At 46.4% G+C, this 23,689-nt stretch overlaps 1 protein-coding gene across 2 annotated transcripts in view; it reads right to left on the bottom strand.

Moving 5' to 3' along the window:
* Nucleotides 1-15,553, bottom strand: part of GATA4 (GATA binding protein 4) — a 41,066-nt gene extending 25,513 nt beyond the window's left edge. For both annotated transcript variants that reach the window (XM_030558413.1, XM_030558414.1), the window contains exon 1: nucleotides 15,064-15,553. In XM_030558413.1, coding sequence (XP_030414273.1) covers nucleotides 15,064-15,553 — 490 coding nt within the window. The remainder of the gene's footprint in view (nucleotides 1-15,063) is intronic.
* Nucleotides 15,554-23,689: the final 8,136 nt, after the last annotated feature.

Here is a 23,689-nt window from a genome sequence, read left to right as displayed (position 1 = left end):
CTACAACTCCCCATCTGCAGTGAGGGTACGGAGAGGGATGGCCAGAAAATGTGGGATATCTAATACCCTCCGGTGCTGTGTTCCTCGGCCCAGGAACAAGCTCACTGAGTGAGGGCTGCTATGCATTATTCCTTTACAAAGGAATTAAGATGCTACGGTTTAAAACCACCCTGGTGCTAACAAGGCCTACGCACCACTCACGGTTACGCCCTGATTAGGCGGCTTAGGTAGGATTTCGGTGGTGCATAGGCCCCGTGCTAGCCCTCTGCCTGTGGTGGGGGGAGGGATTTCACCCTGAAAAAGGCACCCAGGAACGGAAAGTTGTAACGAATAAATCAGCACAAAAAAGCATTCACATTCCATTTGAAATAGAAAGGGAGAATGTGATTAGCCAGCCCCTCCCACTCCCTCAACCAGGCGACAGCACCCCCTGTTGGGATCTGAGGGCAAAAACAGCCCTCAGCTTCCTACAGGCGGCGGTCCCTTTGGGTTTGGCTACACTTGCAGCCATACAGCGCTGCCGTGGGAGCGCTCCCATGGCAGTGCTTTGAAGTGTGAATGTGGTCGCAGCGCCAGCGCTGGGAGAGAGCTCTCCCAGCGCTGCATGTACTCCACCTCCCCATGGGGATTAGCTTGCAGCGCTGGGAGCCGCGCGCCCAGCGCTGGGGCACTGTTTACACTGGCGCTTTGCAGCGCTGTATCTTGCAGCGCTCAGGGGGGTGTTTTTTTTTCACACCCCTGAGCGAGAAAGTTGCAGCGCTGTAAAGCGCCAGTGTAGCCAAGGCCTTTGTCTCCTAGCCAAAGAGGCCTCCATACCATCCCACAGCCAAACTATTGTTGGAGTCATCCTGGGCATCAGGTTACACAGTCAGCCTAAGTGCTGGGGGGCAGCCCTGGGGAGGGATATGCAAAGGAGGCATTTACAGCCTCTTGATCACTGGGCCAGTTCAGTGCCGGCCTCATCCCCAGAGCAATTTCGAGCAGCCTAACGGCTGTTCTAGACCCTGCCAGTTGCCAGTGGCCCTGAGAGATCATTAGCAGGCACACAACCCCTACAGATAGGGAACTGAGGCATAGAGAGGTTAAGAGACTTGCCCAAGGTCAGACAGGGAGTCTGCAGCACAGCCCAGGAAAGAAATCCAGACCTCCCGAGTCCCAGCACAGTGTCTGGAGACCAAACTTGGGCTGGCTGGGTGTTTTTCCTCTGTACGGTCTGTGACCGAATCATCCTAAATGCCCTGATTCTACAAGCCAGGCACCAGTTCCTGTGGTCACTCGGGGCAAAGTGTGGTCCACAGCGCCCAAAACAGAGACCTGACACAGACACAGCAAGGGACGGGGCAAAAGAAAGAGGAGAGAGATCACAGAAGAGCTCAGACTCCATGGCTACTGGTACCCGGGTAGGTCCTACACCACTCTGGAAGTGTGTTCAAAGAGTAAGAGAGGAAAGAAAGAAAGAAAGAAAGAAAGAAAGAAAGAAAGAAAGAAAGAAAGAAAGAAAGAAAGTCGCGGCACCACCAGTGATTTCCGTGGCTGTCCCACTGAATCCCAGCCTTCACAGGACATAACCTGCGGGGTCCCCGGAAGGGCTGTTGCCAATCTGTGATTAGATTAGCTGGATAGTGCTGCTCTCTGGGGTGGGGTGAAGAGGGAGGATCTGCTAATTCCCCTCCAGCCATCCCAGGCCTCAGAGAGATGGGCATGTAAAAATAGAAAGGAGGGGAGGAAAGAATTGAAGGGACTTGTGGGGCCAATAGAGCTGAAGGGTAGGGGAATACCCAGGAATAACCTTGCTGGGAACTCCTAGCAGATTATCACTGACCCTGTTCACACTGTTATCTATACAGCTGAGGGCCCTTCTAAATATATCTGGCCTGAGGCTCAGTTACTCAGTTCCTGCACGTGGGCAGGGATGGAGGGAAGAGGGGAAGGTGGCTTTAAAATTACATCTGCACTCCCTGTATTCTGGGACTGTGCAGGGGCCTCCCTTGATCCACATGTAAGTCAGAGCAGCCTCAGGGCTGCTCTAACTGCCTGGTTACATCTACACTGCAGCTGAGAGCGAACCTCCCAGCCTGGCTGGACAGACTCATACTGGTTGTGCTTGAGCTAGGGCACTAAAAAGAGCAGCATGGATGTTGTGGCTCCGGCCTGGACTCGGGCTAGCCAACCGAGCTTGGATCTAGGGGGCCAGGTTGGCATGAGAGCCCGAGCTGCTGCCCAAGCCAGCCACACTTCTATTCTTAATGTGCCAGCTCAAGCCCAGCTAGCGGGGGTGGGGTCTGTCCACACCCAGGCTGGCAGCCTTTGTGCCAGCTCTGTCAGAGCAGGGGAGGCCAATCTGGCAAGGATTCTTGCGGGGGAGGCTGTTTGCACCCATTGTGTGGCTCTTTTACTCTGACAGGGTAGCATCCAGGAGCCCTAGAGTGAGAACCAGGCCCCTTGTGCCCCTCCCATGTTATGCTCTCCCCTGCTGTGACTAATCCTCCTTCCACTCTTACCTCTAGAATTCAGCACAGGGGTCGCATACAGAGTCCTTTGGATACTGTAAACCAAGTAATCATATGACCTACTCCCTCTCTGAGCACACGCACCGGAAGGGCTTCTCCCAGTATCTGCACACACCATCAGGGAAAGCAGTCTCAGGCTCCAGTTACTACACAGCCGGCTGGCGTATCTCCTCATTATTAGAGCATCACTGGGACTATGCACGTGAGTAAAGCAAGCCAGATCTGGACCCAAAATCACTGGTTGGACCCACACATATTTAATGCCTTTTTAACTGTTGGCCCCGATCCTGCACAAACGTAATTAAGCACATGCTTAGATTTATGCACAGTGAGTAGTAGCCCCACTGCGTGAAATCTTAGCCCCACTGAAGTCAATAGGAGTTTTGCCATTGACTTGATTTCGCCCATAGAGTTTAATGGGATTATTCACAATGCGTAAAGATAAGCATGTACTTTAAACCTTTGCAAGATCAGGGCCCATGTGTGGAAAACAGCACTTTGAATCTCTGGATAGAAGATCTGATAAATAATGAGAATTACGACAGTTATATTCTTTCTATATTATTCCATTACCAAAATGACGCTGTCCGTGAGGCAAATCGTATTGTCCTGACACAGAACGTGATTGGCCCCTGTCACTAACGACCCTTTACATCGCTGGAAATTGAATTCTTCTTTCACTATTTGTGCCGTTTCTTTCCTTTCTTGTCTCTCGCTCAGCTTGGACAATGTAGCTAGCCTGGGGTTTTTTTCATGAGTTTCACCCAAGTGGCCCTCTTCCTGTTTGGCTTCCAACCCCTGCAAGGGAAGATTTCTGTGCAAAGATCTTAAAACCATTGGTACAGAGCTTACCCTTTTCTGTTGTTTTTTTTATGAAACACGCTCTTGGGGATTCGACCCCTTGAGGGTCTCTCTCTGAGGGTCCAAACCTGCAACCCTTACTCAGCCGACGAATCCTTGCGCAAGTGAAAAGTCTTATTGACTCATGTCAGACCTGCAGGATCACTGGGCCAGATTCTGGTTTCTGGTGTCACACTGGTGAATATCTTTAAAGGAAGGATTCTGAAAACAGCCCAGGACAACTCAGGTCAGACTCTAGCATATATATCTTTGTTTTCCCTAATTCTTTTCATCATCCCAAATATGCTCGGTTTGTGCTTTTTGCCCCCTGTTCCCTGGATAACCTCTAATAATTCTCTTTTCCAGCCTTTTTTGTTGTTCTGAAATTGGGTCACTCCCCTGCACTGGGAGGGGGTGGGGAAGAGAGAGAGAGAGAAAGATTTTCACAGTAACTGATTAAATATCTGAACAGGTCAATTCAGACCTTGACAAGCACCCAGCCAATAAACCTGCAGGTACCAAAACTTATCAGAGGAAAATATAACTTGCAGTTTTTCTAACCCAATTGATTGGACTTTTATCTAAAATAACAGACATTATAAGATAGGAAATAGCTTGAGATAAGGAACAAAATCGAGTAGTCTTGAATCAGATCGGATTGCGGACAGGTTCACGCTCCCACACCTGCCCTGGATGGATCAATGAAAGTTTCTTGGCATTGTCCTCTCCGGTTTTGAAACGCTGCTAAAGTCGGGTGAACTTTGAGACTTCAGCGTTTATTCTGCGATTATAATTAACCTGCTCCCCACTCAATATTGATTAGCCCTGACTGGAGGTGACAAAGTTTGACTGGATGGCTCAGAAATGGAAATGGTTGGGGATGAGTGGAAGAGCCGAGAGAGGAGGCTGACCCTGGCTCAGGCAGAACACCCACAGACTGGAGTTCAGCAGGCAGAGCTGACTACAGAGGGAGTGTGAGATTGGGACTGCTCTGCTAGGCAAATGGAATGACTTCTACATTAACGTGGGGCCATAACCATTCTGCGACTCACACAAAGCTTTAGGGCCAGAACCCTCAATTGCTATTTATCACTATAACTTCCCTGGATCTGCAGCGGGTGTAAATCTTCCTAGTTCCACTGGCTTGGGCTGGTCTAGCAACAGGCAAAGCGGGCAGCTGCCTTGGGTGGCAGATTCTGCCTGGGGCAGCTGGGCCAAACCTGAGTGATGCTGCAACCCCAGGTGCTACGTATATTTGGCCAGGCTGCCAGACTGGACAGCTCATTGTCCTGAGCAGCCTCTGTCCATTGGAACCTCCCGTGTTGCAATGACTCCATGAATGAGAGTAGCTTGAAGTGCATGGAGCAGAGCTCACTGACCGCATCTGAAGATCAGCCCCCTATCTTTTAAAACACATAGCACAAGGGCTGAATTCTGAGGCACACAGTGAAGGGCTCTGCTCTGGGCATGGGTTTGCTGGAGAAAACTCCTAGCACTGACCAACCTGGATATCAAGGCAGCCAGGCTGCAGCGGCTGCTGCAAGGTATAGGGAGGAGTGACACCCACATTCGGCCGTGCTCCCCTCATGCATGTCGTCACTGAGCATTCCCAACACATCCCCAATCCCTCCTGCGCAGAGAGCGCCTCCCCCAGACAGCTGGGGGCAAGCCTGGTTCCTTGAATAGTAGGAACATATTTAGCACCTTACATGCCCCGGGCTCAAGATTTGGGGCTTAGTTCACAGTGTTTTTTCAGAACTGCCAGTCCAGGACATTCAAAAATCATGAGCCCAGCCTTCTAAAAATCACGAGATTAGCTTAAAAATCATGAGATTTAAAAATAATAATAAATGTTGGGTTCTTTTTAAATTTGCCTTTTGAGTTTTGAGGGTTTAGGGCTCCTGTTTTCAAGATTTCCTCTGCCACCGGGAAGGCTAGAAGTTTACTAATTTTTTTCCCAAAGAAAGCTTGGAGAGTCTCACACAATAACATGACTCCAGGAGCTGGGGCTTTCAGAAACAACACCAAATCTCACAACAAGTTGGCAACAGCATAGGGGAGGAAAGTGAAGACGCAGTCAGCGAGGGGGAAGCCTTTCAAATGATATTTGAAAATACATGGAGAGGTGATGAGCTGCCAATACAAATGGGCTGTTTTACAAGGCAGGAGCTGCAGGCAGGACTGTGCACTGGGAGTGAAGATTGAGGTAAGATAATTATATTGGCTACGCCTACACTACCGCGGTAAGTCAACCTATGCTACGCAACTCCAGCTACGTGAATAACGTAGCTGGGGTCGACCTACCTTAGGTCGCGTTACCGCTGGGTCTACATTGCGGGGGGTCGATGGGAGAAATCTGTCAATTTACCTTTCTCTTCTTGTTGGGAGTAGAGTACAGGGGTCGACCGGAGAGCGATCTGCAGTTGATTTGGGGAGTCTTTACTAGACCCACAAAATCGACCACCAGTGGATCGATCTCAGAGCGTCGATCCCCACTCTAGTCTCTTGTCTTATACTCAGATTGGAAGCTCTTTGGGCCAGGGACCATCTTTTGGTCTGTGTTTGTACAGCACCTAGTACCGTGGGGTGCTGGTCCATGACTAGGGCTCCTAGGGGCTACCGCAAAACAAATACTACTACCGCTAATAATAAGACACATCAGAGAAGAGGTTTGTGCCAGACAAATGGAAGGGGGAGATGAATGAGGTAAAAAAGCAACCGACTGCTTCTTACCAGCAGTTGTATGATGTCCCCTAAAGTGTTTTAGGGGTGACGCCAACCTCTACTTACTGGGGGTTATGAGAAAAGATTCCCTTGGGGCAGGTTATTCTGTTGCACCATCTGGCACTGACCCTGCTGGAGATGCAATATTGGTCCCTAGCTCTGATCCTGTCTGGACATTGCTATCTTCCTATGTAAAGGGGGAACCTTCACTTTTCCTTTCTGTGAAAGATTTTCTAACACACAGACATACTTTCCTACCCACACAAAGAGCAACATCAGATCCACTTCGTTCCAATACGGGGAGGGACCATCCTGATCAAATTTTGCTGATATGCCACCAAACTCCCAAACCCCTCTATGTGGCAACCAATCAACTTGATTAGAAATTACCGAAAGTTCCATTAACTGTAGTCTTGGGATTTGTGTGCTGAGACTCAACTAATTTTAGGTCTTCATTCATTTTGCAGAGGATTGTTTTCCTCTGCATCCCAGTTCCTCCTCCCCTAACATCTTATATCGCCCTGATCCTGCTTCTCTTCTAGTCCATAACCAACCCCACTTTGATTTCAATGGGAACCATTTCATCTCAGAACAAAGCTGGCTAGATTGTCTTTTAACGCAGCTCTGCACTTAGACTTTTGTGCGTAGATCAAGCCTATTTGAGGTAATACAGAACGACGCTGCAGAGTCAACCATCTTTAAAAACCTCAGTGCAAATTTCTGCAAAATAAGTCTTCACTGCCCTCAGACGCTGCCTAAAACAGCACTTTAAAAACAAAGAATTCCTACGTTCTGAAGTTTGGAATCATCAAAGCTGGATAAGGGTGCTGGATACCCCGCTTTGAAAATATCAGCCTCAATCTTTATTGCAGTGTGCTCCCATTAAAAGCCCTGGTGTCTGAGTTCTATGCACGAGGAAGTTCAACACTGCTGAACTGTATTTAAAGGAATAATAACAACAGAAAGAACTCCTTGTTTCAAAATATAAGATACAAAGGAACTGTCAGCGGTTCAGTAAATCAGTTCTGTTTCAGGAATGTCTTCTCTAAAGGCCTAGATCCTCCTTACACAGGTTACAAGAAATTCCCACTGACTTAAGTGGACCAAAGGAGTCCATGAAATGCCGTTCCTCTGTGTGTAAATGCCAACAGGCTTTTGTTACAATGCACTGGGCCTTCAAAATTTTCCACCGTGTCGCTGCACAAAAGGAAATCGCAGTGCTACTTCTAGTGGCAACAGCATCAGGAATTTCAGAGAGTATTTAATGGCAATTGCACCTTGCACGATCTAATCATTTTCAACACACATTTTTTTTTTAAATAAAAGACCTTAGTTAAATGTGATCACAAATAATTATTTTTAATTTGTCATTTGAGGCTGGACAAATTTACAACTACCAAGGGCCACACTGACTTAGGACTCCATAAAGATTCGCTCGCAGGGAGTGTAGCGTCAGTTTCATTATGCCTGGAATAATATGCTGAATGCTTAATAGCTCATTGTCATGTAGTTTAGTTCCAAAATGTAGGTTTTCTACATAAAAAAGACCAGACACAACCTATGATTAAATATTTTTTCATGATTTTTTTAAATTTCACAGTTTGAGATGCATGGTTTTGTATTGTCTTAAAATTCCACAATTTAAGTTGAACTTTGTGATCCTTTTAAAAAATAGACTTCAGTCAAAACATTAGCTTTGTTCTTTAAGCATGCAAACTACAAGAGATTACCAGGGCGAGACTGACCCCCGAATAGCGAGTGAAACCGACTAGTTTAGCGGCCCAGTACTGTATGCTCAGGACACCTGTCTCCAGCCTATTTCACTGTGCGCACAAGGGCTACAGATCCCTCATTTTGTTTTTCAACAGGATGAGAGATGGAAAGAACAAGTCCAGTCCCACACACACCTCTCAAACTTCCGGTGCCCAAATGTAGGATGTAAAACGTCCAAAGAGACAAAATGAAGGACACACAAAAAATTATCCCCACAGAATCCACACAAGGGTGTGAGCGTCTTTCCTTCAGTGCAACTAACACACTCTAACCTCAGTGCAATAAGCCTACTTTTCTCATGTCACACTTTCAGCAATGAAACAACAAGGGACACGAAATTTGTACGGATTGCAGGGAACTTTGGGATTAAACTAAGTGCCGGTCCCAGGAAATGAGCTATTGTCCTGCTGTTGTATGCAGGCAAAGCTCTTCTTGGAGTCAGTGGGAATTCTGTTTGCATGAAGGCTGCAGGATTATTTCTCCCTAAAATCCTAATTCTGCAATCAGATGCAGCCTCTGTGCACGCAGATCTGATTGCTTACATTGGAGCCTGTTAGGATTTTTATTTAATTGCTTCCATTTTTATAATTTATTAACATAGTGGGTTTAACTTCTTCAGTGTGAAACATCTCTGTTTTAATATATCTAGCACAGTGGGGTCCTAATCTGGACCAGGACTGGTGAATACAACCATAATTATATTCTTCTTGTTCTTAAAGAGGGTGATCTTTTTTAAACCTGTCATTTTCATGTGAACTGGTGTCCACTTTAAAAAAAGATTCTTCATTTTACAGCAATCAATCTTGAATGTGTTTTATCCAACACTGGAATAGAATGGTATCCATTCCAACAGCCAAACTGTGGAGCTCTTACTCCCTGTTGTCACTAAGGCCTGGTCTACACTTAAAACTGAAAACCTCACATCCCCTAGTGACACAGCTCTGATGGCAAAATCCCCAGTGTAGATGCAGTGATACCAACAGAAGAATGCTTCAGCTGGCATTGCTAACTGCGTTCGAGCAGGTGGGTTCCTATTCTGGCACAAAACTCCTGTAGGCTCACGCTGCATCTACACTAGGGAGCTATGCTGGTATAGGATCTGTAGTGTAGCCGTATCTTTACTCTCATGAGTCGCATTTGTATAATAAGTGCTCACCCACGTGGGGTAGGGCTCAGCAACTTGGCCCCCAAGTTAGCTAAGAACATACCCTTTATCCTAGTGAAGATGCACCCGAAGTTTTGGGAGAGCAATGTCACTCTAGCTGCATCTAAGGTTTGTGAGGAGGCACCTGCATACAGCAGGATAATCTTTCACGACTGAAGAGCTCACAAGATCTGAGCCTGCTTGGACAAATAGTCCTGTTTACTTCGGGCAAAATCCTGGCCCCATTGCAGCCCCCTTGCTTTCAACAGAGCCAGGATTCCTCCGCGTCACCGGGAATGAACTAGGAATACAGGATCAGGCCTGGGTCATTTCCTTTGATAAACCTCCTGCAATTAACAGAGAAGCTCAGTCACAGGATTTTATCCTCTTTTCCCAAAAAGATGGAAACAAATGATAAAAAGACAAACAAATTCATGTCCCAGTGATCCATTTTTTAAAAGGCCTCTCAATATTATTGTAACTAAAGTAATCTGCACAAAGACCTGTGTCTAGAGCAAGCTAATTTTACCTTTTAAACTAAAGTATTAGATGTAATGCCCTTCACCCTTTATCTTCAGATTTTATTGGTTTACACAAACAACTCATTACAACTTATAATATAACATAGGCTACGTTCTGATGTCATTTTATGCAACATTTTGGTCTCTATATTAATAAATAATAACAACAAATGTATTACTGACTTATTTAAGGTTTGTAGAAAACCACTGTTCTGGGATTTTGGGGACGAAAGAATATTTATGTATCTGGGCTAAATCCTTCTCCCCCTTTGCCCAATTCTGTCCTTTATAAGGCTCAGTTCATGGGTCCGTCGTACCAATTTTACAACAGTGCAACTCCATTAAGGGCAGTGGAGTCATGCCATCATAAAACCGGTAAATGAAGCAGGACCACGCACCCCGGTAGAATTTTCCTATTTGGTTTGTGCCCCTGAAGTGCATAATCATTTAGTCACATAAGCCAGTGGGTCTCAAACTTTTTTACTGGTGACCCCTTTCACACAGCAAGCCTCTGAGTGCGACCCCACCATATAAATTAAACACACTTTTTAATGTATTTAACACCATTATAAATGCTGAAGGCAAGTCGGGTTGGGGGTGCAGGCTGACAGCTTGCGACCCCCCATGTAAGAACCTTGCAACCCCCTGAGGGATCCCAACCCCTAGTCTGAGAACTCCTGACATAAGCAGTGCCGATGGGAGCTTGTCTGTAAGGGATGTGGACATGAGTGAGGGTTGCAAGACTGAGCTCTAATTTTGGAAGAGGAGGGTTGGATTCTGTATATTACAGACACAATATAGATAAACGCATATATAGGTATAATGCCCAAGCCCATGGAAATCAATGGGAGTTGAGGGTGTGCCACACCTTTCTGCATGCAGAGCTGGGTACTTAGAGCTCAGTAACACGCACAGCAGACACTTCTGTAGAAAGGGGGTGAGGAATGTCACTGTACTACAGAGCTTGCTTTCCGTGGCAAAAGATTGTAACAAATGCTGATGAGTTACATGGAAACCACCCAGGGGATGCTACAGGGCAAATATCTTAGTGTCCTTGCTGAAAAGCTTAGGATCTGGTTCAAAATCTCAAACAGCAGCAGCAGAGAAGACATTTGTCTACCAAGCAGCGTTTCTACTCAGGGCTTTGATCTTTCCAGATGCTGCTGCTGGGCTGAAAATCTGCCCGTTCGGACAACCCCCTTCCCAGACTTCTGCTTTGGTTTGCAGTGAAAAGAACATAAATGTTCCCTCGAGCGGACAAATCCCTGTAACGCTCAAATGCAATCATATTCCCCCTTCGGTTACATCGGAGCGACTCCAGTGATTTCAAAGGAATTGTGCCAGTGTAAATGAGAAGGAAAACTGGCTCCATAAGGTTGCAGAGAGGGTAAGGATTTGACCCACTGTCCATATTTTTAAATAACCATTGCATGCTACGTAGATCTGAGACCTTCCAGGCCTTCTCTCTCCTTCTCCCTGCATGGATCTTGGGGCCTGACTCCAGTAGATATCTCCTGCACTTTAAATGATGTGGATTCCTCCAATCCACAACCTCTTCCCCCAGCTCCCAGTCTGCAGGTTGCAAGGCTGTGCTAACTTCAGAGTCTGCGGAGAAGAGAGCAGCAGCAGATGCTCAAAAGGAGGAGCCGGCTTTTGGCTTTGACAGGGCTATGAACGCAGACTTAAAAGTGGGTTCTTTTCACACACCATTAAATCAGGAATTCATTACAGCCTCATCAGACCAAGGCTTGGGTCAAGTTCATGGCCATCTCGGATGGGCCTGATCCTCCCTCTTTAAGCGCTATCCACAAAGGAGTGAATTAGGCACTTTGGGACCATGTTGGGTGACATTTTCAGAAGTGCCTGAGCCTAAATCCAACTCGGCGCCTAAGCCAGTAATTTTACCCAGTCTGTCATTGATTTTTACACCCAATTTCCCACTCTTCAGCTTTAAAAAAATCAATGCCACAAATACAGACTCTTTGGTTTTGGTTTCACGCTGGTTCGTAACGTAATAAAGCCTGTGTTGTTCTCCCCACAAATCTGACTGTAATGGAAATGACAGGCAAGTGTACACTTCAGGATTCAGCCCGGGGGCTTGTGTTTCTTTTACACTTTGGCACATTTGTGTAGCTTGTTGCAAATAAATAAACAAAAGTATTCTGCCCACACCTAATGCCCCCAGCCAGGTTTGGGGCTCCCTTGTGCTAGGCACTGTAAAAACACAGAGCAGAACCCAGCCACCCCACCAATGTCTATGGTTGAATTGAATTGTGTGCATTTCACTGGTGTTACTATTTACAACTGAACATGATTTTATCTCCTTTCACACTACATAAAGCGAGGCTGTCCCCCCCGCCCCCGCCATATGTGCCTATCACTGTGATTTCCTGCAATAATTTCATTTCTTTCACTTGGACTTTCTAACCAGCTGTTCCCCTCTTGTAATGAATCTCTCCTTTTGCTTGTTAACCGCCTTCCTACAGCTTTTCCACATTTCATACCAACACCTAGAAAAGTGCAGTCTCCACAAAGTATCCCCTTAGGTTAGAAAAGCCACCCAGCTGGAAATGATCCTTGTTGCATTTAAATACTAAGGGCTAAGTCCTGCAGGCAAAACTCCCATGGAATCCAGTGGGAATTCATCTTGAGTTAAGATGGAGGTTTGAGCCCTAAATCAGTGGTTCTCAACCAGAGGTATGTCCACCCCTTGGGGATGCAGAGGTCCTCCTGGGGATACACCAACTCAGCTAGATATCTGCCTGGTTTTACAACAGGCTACATAAAAAGCACTAGCAAAGTCAGTACAAACTAAAATTCCCTACAGACAATGACTTGTCTATACTGCTCTATATACTATACACCGAAATGTAAGTACAAGATTTATATTCCAATTGATTTATTTGATAATTACATGGTAAAAAATGAGAAAGTCAGCAATTTTTCAGTCAGTGTGTGCTGGGACACTTTTTCTGTATTTTTATATTTGATTTTGTAAGCAAGTAGTTTTTCAGTGAGGTGAAATGTGGGGGTACGCAAGACAAATCAGACTCCTGAAAGGGGCACAGTAGTTGGGAAAGATTGAGAGCCACAGCCCTGAATGACTGGATTGGGGGTTTTATTTAGAGCAATCATTGTTGTACTTCGGGCGGTTATAAAATGTAATTTAAAATGTTCAGACCCAGCTCTCATGCATATTTTAAAGGTTTTTTTTAACATAAAAAGTCACTTGTACGAAGTACTTTTTATTTGAAAACCCAAATATCTTTTGCTCGCTTAGGCTCCAATCCTGCAATTGGATCCACCCAGGAAGACTCCCTGGTGTAACTTATAGCACTACATAGGCAAGGTGCTCTACTAGCACAGATCCATTTGCTGAATTGGGATCTTGGTCTTGAACTTTAAAATTATACCCAGCCATACTTTCCTGTAACGCTGAATGTAAAAGATCCTGAAAGTTCGGTTGGTGGGCTGGACAATATAACTGGTATTGTACAAAGGCATAAAGACCAATTCAGTCCCAGACCCTAAGAGCTTAGAATCAAAGCTTGTAATTTACATACCCAAACAAGTTTGGTGTTTACTGCTAGGGATAGCAGCTTTGAAGTCAATGGAACTACTACGATAGCAGGTTCTGTACTTAGCACTAAGTGGTAAGGATTGGGCCCTGAAAGTCAGATGCATAAAAGAAAGATGGGCGGAAAAATGCAGAGAGGGGAATAATTTAGAGTCTTCAGGTTTGGTTTTGTTGTGGTATTTAAAATTATTATTAAATTGCTACTTGTGTCAAGTATCAGAGGGGTAGCCCTGTTAGTCTGGATCTGTAAAAGCGGGGAAGAGTTCTGTGGCACCTAATATAAACTAACAAACGTATTGGAGAGTATTGGAGCATGAGCTTTCGTGGGTGAATGCCCATGTATCCAAGAAGTGGGTATTCACTCACGAAAGCTCATGCTCCAATACGTTTGTTAGTTTATAAGGTGCCACAGAACTCTTTGCCGCTTGCTACTTGTGGTCAATGGGGAAGATTTGAGGTTTTTTAGGAGCAGTCTAAAAGATGTCTGACATGTTTCAATAATCGCTTATTGCACATCTTAACAATGCTGTCAGACAACACCACAAGGCTGGTACAAACTTTGTCTTTACAATACCAGGTGGCACTTTTAAATGCCTTTGTATCGACAACAAAACGCTCCAAGAGTTTGAGATGCCCAGTCCCCGAACAATAACTACCTTGATTTGTGAAAAAGTTTAAAAAAAATCATCACAGAGCATTGTACAAATTCATACTAGACTAGGAGGAAAAATTGTGATAAACACTCTTATCTACAGGCAAATTGTGCACAAATTCAAATCACTTTCCTAGTACTATATTGTATTTTTAAGCTATGCCACCTTCAGCTAAGGCTAAACCAAATAGGGTAGTAGAGAGAACATGGAGAGGTACCAGGATTTAGAGATGATACGCTTGTGATTACACAGAGGAGTCACTTCTTTTCCCAATCCCCATCTCTCCAAAATAAAGAGGCAACATTTTTCACCTCTTAGGCAGATTTTGAAAACCTGTGCACTTTATGTTACATTAGCATTTAGCCTCCTAAATAAAAGTGACCAGGTATCACCAATATTTTCAAAACTGGGGGGCTAATGATAGTCTCCTAAATCTATACCAGGCACCTAAAGTGGTTTCGTTTTCAAAAGTGCTCAGGACCCAGCAGCTCACATAGAAGCCAGCGGGGTGCTCATCACCTTCCATTTATTTACAAGAGTAAATATGGATACAGCTATCCATTTCCCTTCCTTTTCTCCCCTGCTTCACCCTCCTCACCCCGCTTCCTTCAGTGGGCCCCCTCCTTTCCCTTTCCTTCAGCTTGTCCCCTCTTAACTCACCCACGCATTGCAAAACTGGGGCACTAACATGCATGCCATAGGCCACTGGCCATTGTTCAATCTGCGGGTGTGTTAGACCAATTCTCCCTCTCAGGTCTGTCCTGTCTGTTTAGACGCTCTCCAGGGCAGGCACCCTGTACAGAATCATGGAATACCAGGGTGGGAAGGGAGCTCCAGAGGTCACCTAGTCCAACCCCCTGCCCAAAGCGGGACCGACCCCAACTAAATCATCCCAGCCCCTAGCACACTGGAGCCTTGTTCCTGATTAGTCCCTAGGCCCTGCTCCAACAACCAAGACTAATACTAATTAATACCTTGGGGCCAAAGCCTTGGCCTTGGGCCTGCTCCTGGAGCAAGCAGCTCTTAATTCAGACCTCATTTCTCTACCTCCCCAAGCAGCCCCGTGTCCCCCGAGCAGGGCTGCCAGGGGAGGGTTAAGTGGGGCAATTTGCCCCAGGCCCCTGCTCCTGCAGGGGCCCCCATGAGAATATAGTATTCTATAGTATTGCAACTTTTTTTATGGAGGTGGCCACCGAAATTGCTTTGCCTCAGGCTCCCTGAACGGCCCTGCCCCCGAGAGGGAGAGGTGCGGTCCGGCTGGCCAGCCCCACTAGCTCGCAACCCCCCGGGTCGCGCAGGTCCGCGGGGCGGCGGCACTTACCGAGGTTGGCGTGGCGGGCGGCTCCAGCAGCGCCCCGGCCGGGCAGGTTGTGCAGCATGGGGCTGTCGAAGGGCGAGGCGCTCCACGTGGTGCCCATCTCCGGGCTCACGTAGGCGGGGTAGGGGCCGGAGTAGGAGCCCCCGAAGCCCCGGCCGTACTGCTCCCGGCTCAGCGGGGTGCTGTACGGGGCGGCCTCCCGGGAGGCGCCGGGCGAGAAGGAGAAGCGGGGCGACACGGGCGGGTGGGAGGCGCCCGGGTTGTAGGCGGCGGGCTCGGCGCCGGGCTGCGTCCAGATGGAGTGGCTGGAGGCCGGGCTGGCCTGCTGGGAGGAGCCGCCGCTCTGGAGGTAGGGCAGGCTGGGGAGCATGGAGGTGACCCTGGTGGTGGGCACGTAGACGGGGGAGGCGGCCGCCCCGCCGTGCATGAACCCCCCGGCCCCCTCGTAGGCTGGGGGGCCGTGGTTCGCGGCCATGGCCAGGCTCTGATACATCGCGGCGCGCAGCAAGGCCGGGCCCCGAAACAATCCACAGCGGGGGGCAGGCTACCAAGTTAGCGCCAGTTTAGCTGCAACGCTGCACTGCTGGGGTGGGGGAGGAGGGGTTAATGCCCGCTCCTGGCCCAGGACCCTGCAGTCCTCAATCCGGTCCAGCAAGCCCCAGTCCTCCCTGAGGTCCGCCTTCCACGCCGGGCTTCTCCACGCAGGCGGAGCTGTCTGTCCTCTGCCGCAGCCGGGGCTAGCGCCTTAGCTGCTCCCCCTTGGCTCCATCCATCAAGCCAAAGCCACCGGGGTTGGGAAGTTTAAACACTGGAGTCTCCTCCCCTCTCCTGCGGGCCGGCTCACACCCACACCTAGCCGAGAGAAAGCACAGCGGGGAGAAGCTGGTTAGAGAGAGGGGATGGGGGGGGACACACACCCAGCCTAGAGCCTGCGGAGATAAGGAGGTTAGAGAGGGCCAGGGAGGAGGGTCACTGGGGGAAGGTGAGAGACAGAGCATTCCCCAAGGCTCCTCCAGGAGCCCCCGGAGGGGGGGGGGGAACTTTGCCCTCAGGTACCACTGGGCCTATTGTGTTGTTAATGTGCCAGAGCCCGGTGTTTGATCTGAAATCACACCGGGGCTGATTGCAGGCGACCGGGAGTCTGAAGCTGTCAAGGGAGAAATTAAATGAAGCGTACACGTGAGGAGGGTCGCTCGTGACAAAGACACCTACACACCCAGAGGATAGAGAGACACAGACACAGAGAGACACGCGCGCACACACACAAATAGAGACATATGCACACACACACAGACAGAGACACATACCCAGAGACACATGCACGCACACAGACACGTGCACCCATACCCAGAGACACATGTACACACACGAATACACCGAGATAGAGACATGCACACACAGACACAAATACAGAGATAGAGACACACGTGCACACATACACAGAGACACAGAGATTTAGAGTCACATCCACTCACACACAGAGATAGACATGCACACACACATTCAGACACATGCACAGAGACACATACACACGGACACACACTGAATTTAGAGACACATGCACTCACACACAGAGACACGCACACACAGAGGATAGAAACACGTGTGCACACACAGAAATAGACACACGTGCACAAATGCACAGAGACACACGCAGAGTTTAGAGACGTGCACTCACAGAGAGAGATAGACATGCACCCACACATTGAGACACATACCCAGAGACAGACACATGCATACACAGAGGCACACATACAGAGATAGAGACACATTTACACATACACAGAGATACACACAGACACGCACAGAGTTTAGAAACACATGCACACACACAGAGATAGACATGCACACACACATTGAGACATACACAGAGATAGAGACACATGCACACACACAGAGACAAGTTCACACATACACAGAAATACACATACACACAGAGTTTAGAGACACATGCACTCACACACACACAGGATAGAGGCACCTGTGCGCACACAGAGAGACATGCACACACACATACACAGATACAAACATACAGAGACACATGCAGACACTGAAACAAACACATGCCAGGCGTACATACACAATACGTGCAACACATACGTATACCCATATATTCACATACACATGCCTGTATTCAGACATGTACATACAAGAGGAATACAAACCCACCCCCAGGCATACATACATAGGCACCTACAGGGACCCACACACATAAGCAGTACAAACGCGCGCATACGTCCAAGAATTTGCAGACATCAGCGGGCGGGAGAGAGGCTAAGAAAAATGAAATAAGTAGTTAGATCGAAGTGCAAATGATCCGCTTTGGTTTCCCGAGTGAATCCGTGTTAAAGAACAGAAACCATTCCCCGTATTGACGTAGCAACAGCTCTGCTAGTAGGAAGCGCTGCGGAATAATTTGGCAATAAATGATCGAGATTAAAAGAAAACGACTTTTTAAAGGCAGCTGCTCATAAAGGGGCCCGATCCTCAGGCATAACTGCCAGCCAGCTTCCTGGGGAGACTTTTGCCTAAGAACTCACCGGCTGGAGGTGGAAAAAACTCTCTAGCGATGAAAGAATGCAAAGATTTCCCATAGCTTCTCTAAGCTTTGGCTCAGGCCCTGGGCTTGTAAAACGCAAATCACCTAGGAGTTCGGAGTAGTGACGGCCCGGAAAGAAATATAGTTAATCGCTTTGTCGTTGGAGAGCTCGAATCATTTCAGCGCTGCCAGAGACCCGCCAGCCCTCGAGCAAATGAACGCACCTCCCTCACCCCGCAAAGCACCCCTTTGGATTTTGAAGCAAAAAAAAATCGATATGAAGGCGGAAGCCTAGCGTTGCATTGGGTTAGAGAGGGGTCTGAGACACAGAGATTGCGATCTCTACTTTAGCAGAAAACTAGTTTAAAAAATAAGTCTCGGCGCCTCCAAAAAGACGCTTTGACTCCAGTCACCGCTCACTTTTATTAAGCAGAATAACGATTCTGATGCTAAGGGCCGGTTTGCTGAGAGCTGGATGGCTTGAAATGGTGGCCAGATACCGGATTGCTGCAGTCTCCTCTTTACAATGTTTGGGGAAAGGTTACAGGGTAGTTGGGGTTTTTCAATAACATAGTATGTTGAGGGGAAAAATAATGTGGAGAAAATCAGATCCGATGGGGTGGATATTTCTGAAAATAAATTCCGAAGAACAGAACCTACAGAGATTTTTTTTCATGAAGTTCCTATATTCTTTTAATCTTGATTCTCCCGAACAAAAGGAGAACTTGGGAAACTGGGGAACGAGACTGTGTGGTTTACAAACAAAGATACCATCAAAATTAGTTATTGTTTTTTGCGGAGGTGAAGGCGGGAGAGAGACTACCAATAAGTTTACAGCATATTGAAAAATTAATACATTCGAAGCCTAATGGAAATTAATTATTTCCCCATTTTTTATTCTAGGCAATAAAAAGAATTTGTATGGATATTGTTTTTCATATGTTATTAATTAGCTGAAAGATAGTTTAAAAGAAGATCAAGAATTCGTTTCGGGGACAGAAAGTCTGGCGGTAAAATGAAGCAGCGCGGTTTGTTCTTTTTGTGATATACTTTTGGATCTAAATATATAAAAATGGATCTTTAGAGATGTGTTGATCGCTTGTTTTTTTTAAATTGACTTTAATCTCCGGCAGTGTCATTTATTTCTGCGTGTGGTTAAAGCGAGAGGAGATAGGCACAAGTAATATCAGAAAAGCCGGAGAGTTTGCTGATCTTTAGTAGAAAAGTGAAATATTCGTAAAGCGATTGCAAAGTGTATCCGAAAGAATAATAAAATATGTCAGTGTTTGCTGTCGCTTTGCCTTCTCTCTTCTGCTGGGATTCTAGCGAGTATGCCACACGCTGGAAAAAAATGGACTTAGTGAAGGGAAAAGAGTTGTTTGCTGTTATTAAAGTTTGACAAACCAGATCGCTGTCGTCCCCCAAAACAACTCTCCGTACCTCCCAAGAAGTGAATTTAGAATCAAATGAGATAAGTCCTAGATAAGCACAGATAACCAGCAAGACAGAGAGAGACAAGGGAGATGAACACGAAGGAAATTTTGGAAATTGTAAGAAGCGGGGAGGGGGGGATAATTTTGGAGAATGGGAGCTTGTCCAAATGTCCAACCCCAGTCGGCCTTTATCCCGATCCCCCAAATCTACTGATGTTTGCCCCCTCCCCAGTGTCAGAAACAAAGGAGACGAGGGGAGATACATCTGTGACCCCCCCCCCCCGGGCCAAAACTGTGACTGGGGCTTTGACAGTTTCCATGCCACGGCCAAAGAGGCAAGAGCAGAAACGAATCCGCAGCAGGGAAAAGCACCCTAAGGAGGCGAGTGATTTGCATCACAACATTTGTAACAATTGGGAAATCAGAACTCAAAGCTAGCTCTGGATTTCTAGAGAAGTGAGAGGCGGTCGCGCCACATCTGGGTCCCTGCAGCTGCGACAAACAAGCCGATCTGACGCTTAAAACATCCTGGGAAGGTAACAAGAAAAGATCTACCCACCTTTGGTGATGGCGGAGGGCTAGGGCAGCCCCTGGCTTGGCTTTTCACCCCTCGCTCGGTGGGACCCACTGGGAAGTGGGGCTTTCCCCCTCCCCCTCCTGGCTCAGAAGCCAAGCGCTGCCCTGCCAGCCTTTCCCTGCGCGCTCTCTCTCTCTCTCTTTCCCCCTTCCTCCACTCTCCTTCTCCTCTCCCACTTGGTGACTGGTTTCCCCGCATCACGTGGCGGGGAGGCAATATCTGTTGCACCATCAGCCGGCGCCAGGCTTCATTCCTGTTTAAAAAAAAAAAAACCACAGCAGCCAAAGTCCAGCAGTCTCTTCCCTGGCAGCTCCACTGAGCAGAGGAAGGGGCTTTCAGCTGGAGCCAGTTTATGACACACCCCCCCCCATCCCACCTAAAGAGAGGCACCTGCAGTAAAGATCTCACCCTGCATGAAGATTTTGGGGTCAGTTGCCCTCCCTGGGGACCCAGTTTATGCCTGGACTCTGTGGAACGTGGGGGTCCTTGTGCAGGCCTCTATAGATGGGCTCAAGGATCCACACGCAGGTTGTGGGGCTGGGGTTCTGGAAAAGGGGGAGAAGAGGGCAGGAAAACACCTTCCCCCCTAGCTATAAATGTCCCCTTTGCTCCACAAAAACACGTGGCTTTTCCTTGCTTCTGTAGTCTAGGATTTTTTCCACTTTCCCATGGCATTCACAGTCCCCGGGCCGGATCCAAAGGCCCCTGAAATGGGACTCCCGTTGGCCTCAGTGGTCTTCCCATCTGGCCCCTAGAGAAGGGCTGCTTTCAGCTTAGGGTCAGTCCATCAATACATGGAGCCAAAGGGAGGTATGGCCAAAGGGTGACAATTCTGCCGGGATGTTTCCAACTCTAAAGATGGTTTGGGAGCCATGAGGAGGGGGTTGTTGTGTCATATTAGCTGGGTCCACCCTTTCTTCTAAGAACTGCTCCGCAAATAAAATCTTCCCCCTGATTAAATCAAGTCCCCAGGCCTCCATGTGGCCAAGGCCCATAGACCCGCATGTCTGCCTAGGCACATATGAACTGGATTTTCGGCCACATGTCAGCCTCTCAGGAGGGTCTAAAGGTTAATAGGGCGGTAATAGAGCAATATTGCTGCATTAAAATAACCATCTATTACCAGGTAGCCTTCGGATTCAGATAACAGCAACAACCAGAGACCCTGGCTCAACCGGGCCTCGGAGCTGCAGCGTTTTATCATGTCAAAGGCCTGATTTCCAATAGCTGCAATACAGGGGCTATCCGAGACCCAGCCTGCACCAGCGTGTAAGCGAATTCCGCAGGCAGTTACATTTCCACTCCTGGGCTCCTGCATCAGTTACATTGGGTCGGTTAAAACAAAACAAACACGATCCCAGCGAGGCATCTGATCCCCGCTGGGCGGTTATCATGGACTGGCCGCCCGAATATCCCGTTTCTCCTGGGGAGAAGGGTTTGGGTTTGGATTTTCTTCATCCCAGGTTTATCATGGGCAAAACGCGTGACATCGCTCGGAGATAAAACAGCGATCGGACTGCGGAAGGGTCTCTGCGTAGAAAGCGCAGCCGAGGAGCTGAACGGGAGCGCCCCATTAGGTCTAATCCAGCCAGCACAAGACAAGAGCATTTGACTTCGGAAGACTTTATTAAAGGGTGGAAGGCGCCGGTTTTATTTGTAGCTCGCGGAGGTAATTGACTAGATTTGAGCAACCCGCCTCTGCATGACCGCCTGCTTCTGATCACTGTACAGCTGAAAACAAAGCGCCACTTTTTTAGACTTTTTCTCTGCTGCTCCTTTCTTTGCAACGCAACCCGCTGTCTTTCTCTCTTGGCCATAGGCTTTTGTTTAGCTTTGTACTTTTGACAAAGTACAAATTTATTTCTTTCAGTGCCAAGAAATGTGCCGAGCCTGATCTGCTTTACCGCGCTGGCTGATTTTAGAAATCAAATCTTGTGTATAAAGGATGGAGACGATAGCCTGGGTAGATCTCAGCTCTTCCTCTCCGAAGAACTCGGGAAATATTTCCTAAATTGCAAACCAAAACAAAAGAAACACACACACACACACACACACACACACACACACACACACACACACACACACACACACACACACACACACACACACTGTTTTTAAAAGTTCTTGTGACATAACTTTAGAGGCTAATGGATGCCGTTGCTAAGTACATCTCTTAGTTTGCACGCTAAGGAAAATAAACTGTTAAGGTATCTGAAAAAGGATGACACTTTTTAAAAATCCAAGAAACACGAACACCGAAACGGATTAAATTCCAAAGAAAAGAGCCAAGAAATTATGATTTTTTTTTTTAGCTGATCTTATCGCATTTCGGATTCAAACGAGAAATCTCACTCTGAAGCCATCGGCAACCTTCTCCATTAAAACGGTGTCTCACGAAGCAGAACAGGAGAAAACTCCGTATTCGGAGATCCGCAGCTCATTGGGACGATTTGTGATTTTGTTTGTTTAATTGAAAAATAAAGAGTGTTTTGGTGAAATTCATATCCATTTCGAGCGGCTCCGCGAGCTGCTGCTATTGGAGACTTTGTGTCGATTTGCTATTTTCAGAATTAGAGTCTTATTTTTGTGGGTTATGTATAATTTCTTAAGATTGTACATGGAAGCGTGTATATGATCCATTCACATACACAATCTTCCTCCGATTTACAACTTTAAGAAATTATTTATAATCAGCATAATATAGCTGTATATCTAGGGCTGTATAATCTATACTCTAATATATATATAGAGAGAGAGTATAGATTATACAGCCCTAGATACACAGCTACATATATATATGTATATATGTATCGTATGGTATTATAATATATATATATCGTAATATATAATAGTATATATATAAAATACTATACGGTACTATTATATATTATAGATATACAGACGTGCATAGAATAAAATTATACACACACTTATATATACATATATCTATGCATCGTATAGTATTATAATATATATAGTATAATATATAATAGTATCGTACAGTATTTTATATATATATATAATACTATACGATACTATTATATATTATATACAGACATACATAGAATAAAATTATGCACACATTCATTATATATACATATATGTATGTGCTTGAATATGAGTGTATATATACATACTATATATGTGCGTGTGTATATACATTATACATAAATATACACAAACATATAGAATATTTATACTATATACAATGCATATAGAATATTATATATATATAAATGCACACACATAGATAATGTGTATATGTGTGTCAAATATATCTGTGCTTATTTCTTTAAGCAGTTGTGTATCCATATGTACTGTATTTCTAAAGAAGACATATTTGCCTTTTGAGTGTGTTTTTCTCCTGCTCTCAGAAACCCAAGCGAGTATTTTCTTTCTCCGCCTCCTGAATGGGACCTGAACCTATTAAGGGTGATTGAGATCCTGTTTAATACCAATGCTTTCTTTTTTAAACAAACGAGTTTGCCGTGGTTGCCAGGAGCAAGGGAAATTTCAAGGACCTGTCTGCATTCAGTTTATCTCCCGTCTTGTTTCAGGACTTTCACAATCTGTCAGCTGCGTGCTCGGGAGTATTTCAAGAATAACAACAAAAATAAATGTTACAGGCGTGGTGTGCGGGGTGGGAGTCGAACTCCTTGTCCAGGGAAATTGAATTCCTCTATAAAATAGCTCGCGCTTTACATCCCAGGAACGACTGATCCCGACTAGTGAGATAAATCCAGTGCAGTGATAGTGTGGGCGGTTTTCTCTAGCTAATCTTGGAGAGAGGGGGAAATCGGCATATGAATTAATAAAATATAGCGTTGCCTTTCACGTTTTTGTAAAGTGCTGACAAATATGATTCATTAGAAATTATATGTAACGGAGATTAGCACAGAAATGACTTTTTCTCCATGGATGGAATCTTTTTGCTACGACCTGTCAATGACAAAGCGCATTTTCCTTCAAAATGAAACTGAGGGTTGAAAGCTCCTAAAACTGAACTCTACAGAGGAGTCTGCCACTCCTGTTCAGTTTTGGAGAGAAAAAAGAAATATTTCCCTGTCTTTGCATTCCTTT

Source organism: Gopherus evgoodei, chromosome 3 (assembly GCF_007399415.2).
Source record: "Gopherus evgoodei ecotype Sinaloan lineage chromosome 3, rGopEvg1_v1.p, whole genome shotgun sequence".
Taxonomy (NCBI): domain Eukaryota; kingdom Metazoa; phylum Chordata; order Testudines; family Testudinidae; genus Gopherus; species Gopherus evgoodei.
The sequence above is the reverse complement of the archived record's forward strand: the minus strand, read 5'-3'. Positions and strand labels throughout refer to the sequence as shown.